This window comes from Thalassophryne amazonica, chromosome 2 (assembly GCF_902500255.1).
Source record: "Thalassophryne amazonica chromosome 2, fThaAma1.1, whole genome shotgun sequence".
NCBI classification, from domain to species: domain Eukaryota; kingdom Metazoa; phylum Chordata; class Actinopteri; order Batrachoidiformes; family Batrachoididae; genus Thalassophryne; species Thalassophryne amazonica.
Window position 1 is genome coordinate 32633365 of NC_047104.1, and position 16655 is coordinate 32650019.

Here is a 16655-nt window from a genome sequence, read left to right on the forward strand (position 1 = left end):
AGTACAAAGTGATGCTGCCCGAAACATCACGGGAGCGCTCTGGTTGTGCGGATTTTTCTGGTTTTGATCAGTTTTTGTTGATCCAGCACACCTTTTTATACATCTTCGATGTGTGTGTCTTTGCTGTATTACCTGTATTACAGAAAGAACATTTAGGCCATGTATACAATCTAACTCACCCCAGTGGAGTGAAAATCAAGTTATATACACATTACAGGTGACACGCCCACAAATAATACAGAATTGGTGCCACCATATTATAAAGTAGCTACCACCATGCGATACCTGCCTAATAATAAATGATGAATTCTGTGTAGTTGCAAGTTAGACTTTCAAATTTATTGCTGACAGATATATATATATATATATATATATACGAGGTCTGTTAGAAAAGTATCCGACCTTATTGTTTTTTTCAAAAACCATATGGATTTGAATCACGTGTGATTGCGTCAGCCAAGCTTGAACCCTCGTGCGCATGCGTGAGTTTTTTCATGCCTGTCGGTTGCTTCATTCGCCTGTGAGCAGGCTAACACTCTCAGCAGTTGTGGGCCGTCCTTAAAGGGGCAGTAACACCCCGTAATCTGTTTAATCCCCATAAAATCGTCCCTGAAAGCCATATTAATTTTTCGAATGGTGTCCACCTGGAGGTTGATGCATCAAAAATTGATGCAGCAAAGAGCCAAATCGTTCAGACATTCATTCGCAATAAAAAATAGACGAGAGGGGGTAGACCACACCTCACTCAAAGCCTGCTCACAGGCGAATGAAGCAACCGACAGGCATGAAAAAACTCACGCATGCGCACGAGGGTTCAAGCTTGGCTGACACAATCACACGTGATTCAAATCCATATGGTTTTTGAAAAAAATAATAAGGTTGGATACTTTTCTAACAGACCGCGTATATATATATATATATATATATATATATATATATATATATATATATATATATATATATATATATATATATATATATATATATATATATATATATATATATAAAACATATTTTCTTTGGCACCGCTACAATTTTATTCCTGAGCATTTAAACAAGGAATCCAGTATGATAAAAATGTGCACAGTCTCGAAACAATTTAGAATTTCTCCCCTGAAGGGTAGAAGTTAAAACAACCAGATGCCTCATAGATTATGTGGGGGCTTCCCCCAGTCTGTGCAAGGGATGCTGGAAAGGACATGGTGACTGCCGATCAGAGTAAAGAAAGGCAGAGTGAAGTCAGCTGGCTGCTCGCTCAATCAAAATTAAACATGATAGCGGAAAATGTTCCAAAACAGCTTTTTTTCTGTATAAATATAATGTTTCTCTTTTTTTTTTTTAAAGCTAGAGAGAAATAAACACTTCCTAATCTAAAAACATTGTTTTTGAAACCAGATAACACCTTTGAAGTGATTTACAAGACATGTTACAGCGATGTTAGCATGCTATCTCGTCACCGTCAAAGGCGCTGCACTGAAATAAATCCAGCAAATGTGGGTTCCTTTAAGCAGTCAAGCATAGAATTAAAATTCATCGTGAAAGTGTCTGGTTTTTCCATCCTTTAAAATCCAGCATTTGGATGTTACGGTTGTTAGCATGTACGCTCCGGGAATGCACATAAAGCAAATGGGTCAGGTCACAATCTCAAAGCCTCACAAATATCTGCAGTCCATCTGCATGATGGCGTAAGAAGGAAAGACAATATTTGCTGTTGAATTCCCCTCAGAAAAAAAAAGTTCTCTTCATTAAAATGAGCTGTAATTTTCCCAATAACAAACCTACATTATCATGCTTGGATTTTGGTACAAACTACATTTTGTCAGTTTTGTGTGTGTCACAAACACACACATGTTGCATGCGGGGGGAGAGCACACTTGCATGACATGCTGATATGTATTTACAGACATGATCACATGGGGGCCGGACAGCCACGTCTGAGAGCACACAGTCGGGCTGCAGTGGGCGCACACAGCATGTCGGCAGGCTGCTCCATGTGAAACGGAGCGTCAGATCACGCAGCAGGTGATCTAAATATCACGTGTGTCTGGCAGAACACACGTGTCACAGGACTATGACAATATGACAAGCCAACACTACCACAAATGCGCCACTTTCAGTCACATATCACCAAAAATACACAGTAACAAACACCGTTTTGTCAGTTATTACAGCGCTTTTTTCTCTTTTTTAAAAAATATATGTTTACCTCCTTGTTGATTTCAGCCGTTTTACACTCCGGTTAGAAGACAGTGATTGTAGCACAGCACAGTAGTAAAGTTTTTCATCTGTTAATCAGAGCTTTTGGAAAATGCAGGTTCGAATCCTGTGAGTGGCATTTATTTTTTATTTAACCAGGGTTATTTAAACGTAGGGTTCTGTATTGTGACCTCTTTTATTTATTATTTATATCAACCCAGTGATATTCATTAATTATACAGCTGTTTTTTATTTCATTTTTCTCCACATCAGCGGTGCGATGCGGTGCAACACGTTCCAGCTGCTCGCACTGTGTTCGTGCATGCACACGATGGTTGGTGGTTCCCCATTTTGTGTTTGGTTCATGGATTTTCTTCCGGTTTCTGCGTCTTTTGTGTTATGTGTGAAGAGGCCCTAAGCTTTTTAGTTTTATGAATTTTTACTCAAATTCCATCAAATTGTTTCCTCAAAGTGCCTGTTCATCGAAAATTGTGCATTAATATCTTGCAATTTTGACAAAGGATTTCTGGATTTATTGATGTGCATTTGATACTGAAAAAATACAGACTTTTTTTTAGGAAGTTTGGCCTGAAAAAATGGGTGACTGATGTAGCTTTGGTGTGATGGAACTATGTGCTGGGTAATCTTACAGTTCTTTGGGTCGCAGTGTGTTTGTTCACACTTTTGAGTCACTGAGAGTCTAACCTGCTTCGACTGGCTACATTCCCCAGCGATCCTTCTGACACTGCAGGGTCACAGGGCGGCAGTGACTCACAGGGACGCTACCTCCTCCACTGTCGATACAAAGCCAACTTTAGCTGCCTGCTATCAGTGCCAGCGAGTGGGGACAGACAACACCCGTACGGGTGAGCTGGAAGATCATATCCTGCATTCCCCAACACCGCCTGAACAATCCGGATCCAGACCTGCCCGTGTCCCAGACACAAGTGACACCATGAACCCTGAATAGTGCAGCCACATTACTGTCGGGAAGGAACAAACAACCCCGTCAGCCCTTTTAGCCTTTCAGCCTAAAATGTACAAGCAACTTAAATTTTTACTAACTAGCAATAATCTTTAAATCCATATACAGACAGGTCCATAAGTAGTTGGACAGTGTTTGTAATTTTGTCTATACCGACACAGTGGAGCTGGAATGAAACAAGTTTCTTGTAGTGCTGACTTTCAACATTAATTCAAGTGGTTTAACAAAAACATCACATGAACATTTAAAATATCTTTCCATTTTCATGGTCCATATATAATTGGACACACTAAATATAAGGATTAGAATTAAAATAAATCATCACTTTGACAATTATTTTTTTTCTTGCAGACAGCTCATGGGATGGACACCTGAACATTTCTAAGTGGGGGAGGTGATGGTCTAGTGGTTCCAGCCTGACTGGAAAATCACTAAGGGCCCTTGGGCAAGGTCCTTAATCCTCTAGTTGCTCCCGGTGTGTCATCAGCGCCTTGTATGGCAGCACCCTCACATCGGGGTGAATGTGAGGCATTATTGTAAAGCACTTTGAGCATCTGATGCAGATGGAAAAGCGCTATATAAATGCTGTCCACTTACCATTTGTCACCAAATATGACCATTTTGGTTCCTGGATGGCAACCACGCTAGCAGTAAACCTGGGGTTGCAACACTGAGGCACCTGCGTGCGGACTCATGTTGAAAGAAACAAGCCACATGGCCAAAGTGGTGCAGCTCATGTTCTCTTACTCCTCGTCTAAGGTTCCCCAGAACCACAGCATGTTACAAAGTATGAAAAGTTCAATAGTACTTAAGGATCCTACGAAGAGACCTACTACATGCAGTCATTGCCTTAAATCACTGGTTATCATCCAATTCTCAAAACCACAGAGTAAGATCGGAAACACTAGGACTCTCAACACTTGGACCTTCAATCTCCTTCAAAAATATTAGTTTCACCAAACACCTTTGTCCAGCAACCTCATCAATCCATAAACTGTACCCACGTGTGTCAGGTGTTATGAGACATTAATGTTTCTGTGGCTTTGATGAGGAAAACAATGCACAGCACAACTTGTCTGTTGCATCAGTTACATTTCACAGCTTCATGGTGGAGTGGCACAAGGAAGGATGAAGGAAGAAGGACAAAAGGAAATCTAAAGCCCTGGTCAGACCGAATAATAAAGCCACAAATAACGAGCCACATATGGATTTGTCAGAAATTTCAGTGATTATTCGAATAATGAACCACATATATGATGTTCTTCTGAAGGAATTGCAGGAAACAGATGTTAAAAAAGGCTACAAGGGCTTTCTCAGAGTAGAACCTGCTCTGTTGCAGGTAGCCTGTCCTGTCCTCATAGCTGCCAGGTACTTGCATAATGGGCTTCTAACAGCCTCGTACTCACCACTAACATGACTCTAACATCCTTGTTTGTCCTCGAAGTACCTTGTACACAAATTGTCCCATGCTATTTTTGGTAAATTTTTACCTTCACAAAATTAGCGCAACGCTCAGAGATGAGCCTCATTAGCCAAATAATCTGCCTCTAAGAGGCTCTAAAAACCACTATTCTGCCGTGTTTCTTGAATAACTGCACTCAGACAAAAAAAAAACAAACAAAAACAAAACACTATGTGGCTCATTATTCATCTTTCATTATTCTGTGGGTTCAAAGCTTCCTGTGGATGGGACACCAGACTGTCAGAGGTTATTTCACCAAGGGAAGTCTGGTACCGTTATTGCCGACTGAACGGTCCACCCTTAAAATCGGTCCACCCTGCCTTCAGTGTGCATGCATCATTTCAGAGCGTCAGCAGCAATTCACTGATTATCGCCTCGTTACTGCTTAAAACTGCACTACAGCCATCATCTATCTCAGGGACAGATACCTGAAGCTTTTGTACAACAATCATTTCCACATAAATTCAGCATTATTTCATCATAAAAGACGGGGAGCGATCACAGCGTGACAGCAGCACATCTGAGTCTGACTCTCTACACCCAAAGTGATCAAAGGGAATAATGTGATTATTAACAATCAGATGACAAATTAAAACGTCTTAAATCATTCTAAAGTTAGTTTTAAGCAGAAACGAGGTGATAATCAGTGAATCACTGCTGAAGCTCTGAAATGACGAATGCGCAGCGAAGGCAGGGGGACCACTTTTAGGGGTGATTGTTTTGTTGACACTGGTACACTTACAGCTGGGTGGATTGTGGACAATGCACAGAGACGAAGTGAAATTTCAGCTACAGACTGCCATAAGCCACACAGGAGACCTAAGCCTCATATGACTGTTTTTTTTTTCATTACAATCATTCTTTGTTTGCTGTGACTAGGAGTGGTGGCCAAGTGGTTAGTGCACTTTGTTTTAGTGCGAAAGGTTCCCAGTTCACACCTGACCCCTGCCAAATTTCTCCTTGTAATGTGGAGTTGCATCAGGAAGGGCGTCCGGTGTAAAACGGGCCAATTCAGCATGCAGATCCACCTTGGATCTGCAAGTGAAAACAAGGGAGCAGCCGAGGGGACTTACTCTGTTCAGTGTGACTGGTGAAGCAACAGAAAAAGTGCCACTTTTGCCTAGTCTCTCTATCTAAGCCTGCAGAAGCCTATAACTCCTTCAGAGTTGTCATGGGTGTCTTGGTGGCTTTCCTCACTGCTCTGCACAGCACACTCAGTTTTAGAGAATTGCCGACTCCAGATAAATTTACAGTAACAGAACCGTACTAATTGTATTTCTTTATGACTGATGTAAATTAACTTAAGGATGTAATCAGGGACTTAGAAATGTTCATGTGTCCATCCCTTGACTGATCAAAAGAAAGCCGGCTGTAAAAGTGATGATTTGTATTAAAACAGAATAATTACATTGAGTTTGTCCAATTATTTATTAGCCCTGTGTATTAAAGTGGCTGTGAGAACATCTAGTTTGTTCAGCTGTGCTATGTTGGTTTAGATAGACACAGTTAAATAAAGTGTCACTATCCCAGTAATTGTGAAGCTGAATCTGAACTGTTGTCTTGGTCAGCTGATAAAATACATTTTCCTTTTAAGTTATGAACAAACTTAAAACTTGTTAATGCATTTTTAACGTTCAGCTTTTAGACTTGCTCTCTGTGCAGGTGCAGTAAATGTATTCTGAGAAAATGAAAGCCTTGATGGTGCTGAGTAAAAAGATTGTGTTCCAAATGAAAAATCTCTGATAATATTCCTTAAATGCTCCTTTGTGGATTGATTATTGCTCTATGATGGATTCATCTCCTATGGCAGCATAACAATATCTTTATAATATTCCTAGTGGGACCTAAGAGTTGTGCTGTGATATCTGCGCAGCATCTTTCTCAAACTGGGTGGATTAGCAGCTCTTTATACTGAAGGATTCTCTGCACGCGCAATTAACTCGCTTTAATTAGGATCTTAGAAATGCAATTAAATCCTCCAATACCCCACGGACTCGGGTGATTATGAAAATAAAGGCACTCACACTGTGAAGTGATACGCGAAGCATTTCCAGCCAGACGGCCTTTCCAGAAAGTTATAGACGCGTCCTTGGACGTACGCGCGGGTGAGGACCGGACGGATCCCGGTGCTGTACACCGACATCCGCACAGACATCCGAGGGTGGGACAAGTAGGGATGAGGGACTGCATGGTGGTGGACAGGGGCGTCTTCTGTGGGACTATGGACATCCTCGGGCATGTTGTCTTTCTGTAAAAACTTGCTCGGCGTCTCAGCTTCTCGCGCGCCGCACGCGCTTTCCAACAGCTCCAGATCCGGTGGTCTCTTTCCACGCGCCACCACCGAAGCCCTGCGAGCGTTCCCGTGGCACTGGAAGGCGTTAGACATCACACCTCCCCTCCCCCCGATCGGGGTTCTGGATTCACTTTTTCACGCTTGTCTCCAAGTCAAAGGGACAGTCCGCGCGCCATGTGCGCACACCTTCTGCTGCGCGCCTGAACGCACCGGGGAGCACGCACGTATAAACAAAGTGAATTAGTGACGCTCCAGCTGAGCGGGATCGTGTTTCTTCTGTGATTTGGCTGCTCTCCGGCTCTGATTCTCCCCCGCCTCTCTCCGAGCGCTTATCAGCGCGCAGAGCTGAAGGCGTCCGGCGTGCGCTGCGCTCTCCAGCTGCTCACACCACACGCACACACAAATACAGCCCGGTGCCCGGACAAAAAAAAAGTGACACTAGTGAACTAGTTTTGCCCTGCAGATTTTCTTCACAGGAGCAATTTGCAAACCAGTGACCACAGCTGAAATACAGCTTCTGGTTCATGCCGGAAAAGTTCTCTCACAACTCATAAGTTGAAGTTTAATAACTTAAGGGCGTCAAACTGGGGGCCTGGGAGCAGGGCTGAAAGTCAGATTAGCTTCTTACAGGAACTGTACCACTCTTTTTTTTTTCTTTTTTCTTTTTTTTTTTTTGCTTGAGCACTTCGCAAGCTCACAGCATGTTAAATATATTAAAGACATTGCTGGCTACTGCCCCCCCCCTAAAAATTGGTCTGCCTGCCTTCACTACGCATGCGTCATTTTGGACCACAGCAGCTTGTCTGAGACAGAGTCTCTTCACTCAAAGCAATCAATTGGATTAATGGGATTATTAACCATCAGACGATAAAGGTAAAACCTCTTAAATCATTCTAAAGTCAGTTTTAAAGGTGATAGAGGTTGAATGTGGCATTAATCCTTGTTCTGTGATGTGATATGTATCCCACCCAAAAATTGGTTGGGTCTGTAATGGCTCAGAACCTTCCTAAAAGGCTCTCTGAAACAGCTATGTTACTATGCTGGGTTTAGAATGTGTGGTTTGCCCTTAATGGCGTCATTTCGGAGCTTATTTGGCAACCTCATTATGAAATGCACATAGGTGTTGGCGCTGATCGGTTGCCGTTGCTTGATTGGCTGCCCTTGCTCTCACTGAAAAGAAAGCACTCCCACTTTATTGGCTAACTTTCACAGGTGGTAAGGTTGACTGCTACTGGCAATTACCAGTAATCTTCACTGACTTATTTAACAGATCACGTTTCAACATTGCTGTTGAGTGATAAATCTTGTTCCTCGCCCACCAACATGAAGTCAGCCAGAGGCTGACTGTGACATAAAGTCCAGTCACAAAATAATAATGATAATAAAAAAAAAATGGTCCGAAATAAATTTAAAAACAAATTTAAAACAAAAGAAAATGTGATACTTACAGGCTGTACTGATTGCTGGGGTTGATTTTGTCGCAAAGTCGAAACAGACCCTCTACTGAGTATTAAATGCTGACTGAAGCCAGCTCGAAATCGTGCAAGGTTTGTGAAACAGTCCTCCGTGAAATGCGCAGAGCAAAGAAATAGTCGGCGGTTGTATGTACTGGGGATGCGGTTTAAAAATGAATAAAAGCCATTGATCGTGTACATTGCTTTCCGTGGGAAGAATATGTAAAGATCGTAGTTCGCTATGACAGCCTGGGAAGGCACACCTGTAGCTCGCCATTGCTCCTGGGTGGGCACAACCTTATGAATAATTAATTTCGAAGGGGCATGTGTGAAAGGGGGTGGGTGTGGGTGTGTGTGTGTGTGTGTGTGTGTGTGTGTGTGTGTGTGTGTGTGTGTGTGTGTGTGTGCAGGGGCTATTGGTGAAACTGTGATGCAATGTTTCCCTCAAACACGGATTGGCCAATTTTCTGGCGGCAATTCAAAAAAGGAGAAATACTTGAAACAGAAGTTCTGACACTTGCTGGCACTTCGTGTGTATTCCCCACAGCGGGGAGACTCTGAACTAACACCAAAAACATGAAAAAGATGATTTTGATTCTCTATCCCCTTTAAGCAGAAACGAGGCGCTAGAGGTGGGCGATACCGGGAATTTTGGCATTGATCGGATACTAAGTAAATACAGACCCAGTATCACCGATATCGATACCAATACTTTTTCATATTTAAGCTTCATAGATCCAAAGGATCCAAAAGACCTAGGGTAGAATTTCGCCAAACACTGTACAAAATACAACAAACTACTTTATTATCACAATAAACATTTTTGTTTAAAAAAATATCACTCAACACAACTTAAACTCTCCTGAGGTAGAGGGCTGACAAACCACAATACAAGGGTGTGCTGCTCCGTGTTGTGTGACACAGCGCAGCGCTGCTCTTACAGAGAGTAGACTTTGATGAATCTGCGTGCGCAGCAGTCAGTGCATGCGGGAGAGAAAAAAGCTTGAGTATCGATCTTTTCACACAAGGATCATTCAATATCAATACCTGCATTGGTATCGATATTAGGATCAATCCGCCCACCTCTAACCAACGCCCAGTGAATGCATCAGCTGGCACCTGGTGTAGCCGCGGTGCTCTGATCACTTCATCTGTCTTTTATTTCGAAATAATGCTGAATTTATGTGGAAATGATTGTCATACAAAACAGATATCTGTTGCTGAGATAGATGATGACTGGAGTGCAGGTTTAAGCATAAATGGCATGATAATCTGCCAACAGCAACTATTATATAATGGCTGAGTGGATCCTTGTCATTTGATTGGTGCTTTGTATGTCACATGACATGGATTCCCATTTGTGTTGCATTGCATTTAGAGTGCAGTTTGGTTCCATTTAGAGTGCAAATTTGGTTCCATACCTTTGGTACCACTGCACTCTGCACACACGCACGCACATGCTCACACACGCACTTGTGCACACACATGCACATGTGCATGCCCGCGAGTGCACACACACACGCATAATACGCCTGCACGCACACACAAAACAGATCCACTGCACTGTCTGAAGGCTGTTGGCAGGAAGCTGAAAAGCTGGACTAATGTCTGACGTGATTTTTTTCACTGCACTGAGGATGTACACAGTATTTTTTTTTTGGTAGTTCACGCACGCACACGCGCCGACCCGATTGCATGTGTGCACGCACGTGGGGGGACAGCGACTCTACCGAGAAGATTTGATTGAGCTAACTGATGCTGCTAATTCTTGTAACACACATACAAAATCCACTCCGCTGTAAGACGTCTGGATGCATGAGGAACTGTTCAGATGAAAAGCTGACAGGATTTTTGGCTGGACTGAGGAAGAACACAAAGTCTTTTTTTTTCTTTTTTTTATAGAAGTCCAAAGTCAGTGCACAGCATCACTGGACTACACGTCACAATTTGGACTTTAGCAGAACACCAAAATGTAAGTACCTTTTCTGTTGTTTATAAATTAATAAAATATCAAATGACAAGGATCTATTTTAGCCTATATAAAAACATGGAAGTAGAGAGACTGGAATGCCAACTCAAGATCTCGTTCCACTGAGTTCTGTTTGTGAGCTTGTGACCCTGAGATTTCAGCCACTCAGCTGCGAGAGTTGGGGTAATTTTCTTCCGGTCGTCTGCCAGCAGTAACACCAGATGCGCTTTTAAAGCACAGTTTCTGTGTGTTTTCTTGCGTTTTCTGCCGTGGCTTCAGCAAGTTATCCCCTTGAAGTATGTTCAAAGTGTAACTTGAATGAAGTTCTTGTTGATTTTATATCATATTCAGGACAAAAGTTGATATTGTATTATAAGAGCATGCAGACTTAATTATTCATAAAACATGTATAAAATACAATAAAAGTACACATCATTCATCATTTAAAAGCATAATAGTAAAAGTCAAATATAACCATATAAAACTCACAAATAGCACAATAAAAGTCATCAAACACCATAATAAAATTGTCACTCAATAAAAATCAAACACCATAAAATAATCCCCCTATATATATATATATATATATATATATATATATATATATATACAACCCCTGGCAAAAATTATGGAATCACCGGCCTCAGAGGATGTTCATTCAGTTGTTTAATTTTGTAGAAAAAAAGCAGATCACAGACATGATACAAAACTAAAGTCATTTTAAATGGCAACTTTCTGGCTTTAAGAAACACTATAAGAAATCAAGAAAAAAAGATTGTGGCAGTCAGTAACGGTTACTTTTTTAGACCAAGCAGAGGAAAAAAATATGGAATCACTCAATTCTGAGGAAAAAATTATGGAATCACCCTGTAAATTTTCATCCCCCAAATTAACACCTGCATCAAATCAGATCTGCTCATTGACATTGACCCTATGCCATGACATTGACCCTATGTGTCTTTTTGCAAGGAATGTTTTTGCAGTTTTTGCTCTATGGCAAGATGCATTATCATCTTGAAAAATGATTTCATCATCCCCAAACATCCTTTCAATTATCCAAAATATCAACATAAACTTGTGCATTTATTGATGATGTAATGACAGCCATCTCCCCAGTGCCTTTACCTGACATGCAGCCCCATATCATCAATGACTGTGGAAATTTACATGTTCTCTTCAGGCAGTCATCTTTATAAATCTCATTGGAAAGGCACCAAACAAAAGTTCCAGCATCATCACCTTGCCCAATGCAGATTCGAGATTCATCACTGAATATGACTTTCATCCAGTCATCCACAGTCCACAATTGCTTTTCCTTAGCCCATTGTAACCTTGTTTTTTTCTGTTTATGTGTTAATGATGCCTTTCGTTTAGCTTTTCTGTATGTAAATCCCATTTCCTTTAGGCGGTTTCTTACAGTTCGGTCACAGACGTTGACTCCAGTTTCCTCCCATTCGTTCCTCATTTGTTTTGTTGTACATTTTTCGATTTTTGAGACATATTGCTTTAAGTTTTCTGTCTTGACGCTTTGATGTCTTCCTTTGTCTACCAGTATGTTTGCCTTTAACAACCTTCCCATGTTGTTTGTATTTGGTCCAGAGTTTAGACACAGCTTTAGTTTTGTGTCATGTCTGTGATCTGCTTTTTTTCTACAAAATTAAACAACTGAATGAACATCCTCCGAGGCCGGTGATTCCATAATTTTTGCCAGGGGTTGTATATATATATATATATATATATATATATATATATATATATATATATTCCTAGGATTTCAAAGAAAAATTGGCTGGCATCAATCTTGAAGATCCTGATTTTGTTCCAGAAGAACCACATTCTTTTGCTGAACAACAAAACTCATTGAGAACAATTCACATTTTATTGTCAGTCATAAATTATTTCGATATCACTGACATATCACACAGTCAATACAATGCAATATGCATTATTTATTTCAGTCAACACAAATCAAAGAAAATATGAGAGGCATCATGAAGGATTTGCCACCTGTGTTCAGTTTGTATTAAGCTGCCAAAACTGTGGAAAAATCACCAGCAAGCCCAGTGGGTTTGTATGATATTACATGATTTAAAATTACATGAAAGTTTTGTAGTTTTGGAACTGCGCACATTGTTAGTTCTTGCATCATGAAGACGTCCAAGATATCTGGGATCAACCGCGAGGCCTCACAGGATGACGCAGGTGAACAGCAGCAAATAAACCGTTCGCTTCGCCTCGTTGAATGGTTTATTTGTTTATTTGTTAAATAAACAAACACAATATAAAGAAATCAAATATGCCTTCAAAATATATAAAATGAGAAATAATAAAAAAGAGAAAAAAAAAAAACATAAAACAGAAACAATCACGTTCCAATCAAATTAATCTTCACATCTCATCAATTAATATACACAAAAAACGTATCTCTAAATGGTCAAAAGTTAAACCCAGATTGCTTATTAAGTCCACAAATGTCGTTTTAGACGTACCATAAAAGAACATTCATTTGAAATGAGTTTGATGCATTCTGGTAATGAATTCCATTCCTTCATACCCCTAAATATGACAGTGTTCTTTATGGCATTAGTCCTGGCTACAGGTAGCGTAAAGTTTCCCACCACAGCATGTCTGGTTATGTATGCATGATTTTCTGAACTAAAAGAGAAATTCCTAAACAAAATACATGGTAACTTAGTGACAATAATATTTCTGGTAAAAATGATCAGTGAATATAAAAGTCTATCTTTAACTAACATCCAGTTTAAATTTTTATGCATTGTAGTATTTGTCCTATAACTGCAGTTGAGTGCTATAAGAGCAGCCTTATTTTGAATAATTTGTAATTTATTTATTATTTATTTATTTCCCCAGAGGCATTTGACCAAACTGTTGGGCAATAATCCAGGTATACTAATAAGAATACTTTAATAGCATAATTCAAAGTTGAACAACTTAAAAATCTTGCATGTCTTCTCATAATCAATAAACCCCTGCCCATTTTTACGGAAATATCATTTATATTTTTTTTCCATTCTAATTTTGAGTCTACCATTACACCCAACAGCTTAGTCTCATGTACTTGATTTATTCTCATATTTTTTATTTTAATGTTTAATATGGGATTTTTCAAAATAACATGACTGGAATAAATAATCATGCAGTTAGTCTTTACTGTGTTTAACACTAGCTTACTGGACATTACCCAGTCAACCACCTTGTGCAATTCCATATTTAAAACAGCTTCCAAGTCATTGTGTGAGCGTGTTGATGTATAAATGGTTGAATCATCTGCATACATTACTATACTAACTTTAAATCATTCATGAAAATTGTAAATAATAGAGGACTGAGGCAACTCCCTTGTGGCACTCCACATGCCACACCCCTGGTGCCAGAAAAGCTGCCATTAAAAAACACTGTCTGTGTCCTGTTAGATAGATAACTATAAAACCAAGTAAGAGCTGATAGCTCAAAACCATAACCAGCAAGTTTTTCCAATAACAACTCCACACTGTGTGGAGATTGCATGTTCTCCCCGTATTTGCTTGGGTTTCCTCCGGGTGCTCCGGTTTCCTCCCATATCCAAAGACATGCAGGTTAGGTGGATTGGAATCTTTAAAAAAAAATTATCCGTAAGTGTGTGTGTGTGGGTGTGTCTGTGTTTGTTTGTCTGTTTGTGGCCCTGCGACAGACTGGTGTCCTGTCCTGGGTGTACCCTGCCTCGCGCCCTATGATTGCTGGGATAGTCTCCTGCCCCCCGCGACCCTTAATTGGACTAAGCGGTAGAAGATGAATGAATGAATGAATGAACTCATAGTCAATGATATCAAAAGCAGCAGAGAAATCGAGAAACACAGTGCCGACTCTATTCTTCTTTTCGACCTCTCTGAGCCAATCATCGGACATCTGAGTCAACACCGTGGCAGTGGAGTGACTCCTTCTATATTCATGCTGGAAGTCCGTGATTAAATTATTCGACAAAAAATAATTACTGATTTGCTCATATACAATAGACTCCATGATTTTTCCTAACACAGGTAGAATACTTATTGGTCGACTGTTTAAAGTCAAGAACGGAATTTTCTTATTTTTCAGTAGTGGAATAACTTTAGCCAGTTTCCACACATGCAGACACGTATTATAAGCAAAACTGAGCTTTATTATATGAGCAAGAACAATTTTTTTTTTCCAGCTTTCACCTCATGAAATATTTCTACCATTGAACTCATAAACATTCATTATTTGTATTATGACGCATGCGCAGTAAAGTCAAGGTGGACTGATTTTTAGGGGCGACCGTTCGGTTGGCGACAATGGCACACTGTCTGTGAGGTTTTAGCAATTGATCTGATGCGGAAGCAAACCGGAAATGATGTAGCCACGACAGGGTCTTTATCACAGACGAGGTGGATACTGAAGCAAACCAGTGATGTGATGTCGCGAACAAATCTTTTTTTTGTTTTTTTTTGTTTTTTTTTTTTTGCTACTGCCAAATCAATTCTTCCCCCCACGCTATTTTAGATCACATCATGTGACTTTCGCTTCTCAGGGTGCTTTAGGTGGATGAGGCAGACACTAACTGGATGTGGAAGCAAACCGGAAATGATGTTATACGACTGATTTTTTTGCCACTGCCGAATTATTTCTTCTCCTATCATGTGACCTTCGCTTCGAGGAGTCCTTTAAAGTGGATGAGGTAGAAACAAACCAGAAGTGATGTTCCGTAATCTGATACTGAAGCAAACCGGAAGTGACGTCGCCATGACCGGGTCCTCATGGCAGATGGAGCGGATGGCACATGTGACCATTCAAAATGTCAGCGCCCATATTCAAAATGTTAGCGCCTATGGGTTCTTAGGGGTCCTCATAGTGGATGAGGCTGATGGCCTCCTGGATTCCTTTTTTGTCATCACCTGATGTTTCGGCCTCACTCGATGTTTGGTATAAATATTATAATTTATTATATTATTATATTATATTATCATTTTACAGTTGTTTACGAGTTTACTCACTGGTACAACTGATTGTGTGCCAGTACAGCACAGTCACATTTTTTCATGCCCCATCACGAAAAAGTGCCAGATTTTCTTGACAGTTTTTTTAATTTTGCTATTTATAATCTTTCCCTTCTCCTAACTCTAACCATAATGCCCCCCAGTCACCCCACATTTCATGCTCCCATCACAAACTGAATTTGTGCCCGTGTTACGAAAACCGCCCCATTTTCCTGCCCCCATCACAAACCCATAGATTAATGTTGTTTTTGTAATGCTGCTATGAATATGCGATGAAACTGAGTTGGCCAGTGTGGGAATCAAATTCATGGAAGTATCAAGGCACCGTAAGACTCAGCCAGTAAGGCCCTGTTACACTTTGATTCATGCTATTTATTTATCCCATTTAAACGGACATCCAAGGTTATGTGCATTTGGGGGCGTTCATGCATTCTGCAAGAGACAATTTCTGTAAAACTGGGGCATTTGCCAAGGTGACGCAAGCAGTTACTCAAACAAAAAGTATATGCAGCAAGTGCATGATGTCAATTTAATTTTATGTCTGTGAAGGTCTGAGAGTGACTTTTAAAATGTGGAGCCACTTAGATAAGATATCGGGACAGGAGATATTAAAAAGCACCAATGTTTTCACTTATTCATTTCTGGGTGAGTTTCGCAATCACTATATGTGACAGAAGGTCTGACAGGACAAAGGAATTATTTACACTCAGATGCATTAACAGTTCATCCTAGAGACAACCAAACTATCTTAAAAAAAGCTTTGTAAATCATTAAACGTGACTTGCATGGCAATTTACCTTGAACAATTCAAATTATAATTGCTATGCACTGACACAACATATAAAGTATCATCTTCCTTCTCCAATCCTCACTTGCTTTTTCCAAACATGACAAAAGATGAAATCAAGATGTAGTCATATTGTGGGGGGAGGCCAACTTTTAAAGCAGCAGTTGGCAAGCGAGCATATGGTGTGTTCAGAAAGTATTCACAGCACTTCACTTCTACCACATTTTCTTATGCTACAGATTTATTCCAAAATGGAGTGAATCATTTTTTTGTCAAAATTCTGCACACAATACCCCATAATGACAATGTGAAAAATGTTTTTATTACGATTTTTGCAAATTTATTAAAAACAAAACAAAACAAAAAAAACCCTAAGAAATCACATGTACATACATATTCACAACCTTTGCCATGAGGCTCCAAATTGATCTGGGGAAGGGTACAGAAACATTTCTGCAGCTTTGAACGTCCCACAGTCACAGTGGCCTCAATCA

General features: G+C 40.2%; 1 protein-coding gene across 1 annotated transcript in view; it reads right to left on the reverse strand.

The window, feature by feature from the left end:
* The window catches only part of kcnq1.1 (potassium voltage-gated channel, KQT-like subfamily, member 1.1), a 298840-nt gene extending 291694 nt beyond the window's left edge, over positions 1-7146 (reverse strand). Inside the window, exon 1 of the mRNA XM_034184774.1 lies at positions 6668-7146. Coding sequence (XP_034040665.1) covers positions 6668-7029 — 362 coding nt within the window. The 5' untranslated portion in view covers positions 7030-7146. The remainder of the gene's footprint in view (positions 1-6667) is intronic.
* Positions 7147-16655: the final 9509 nt, after the last annotated feature.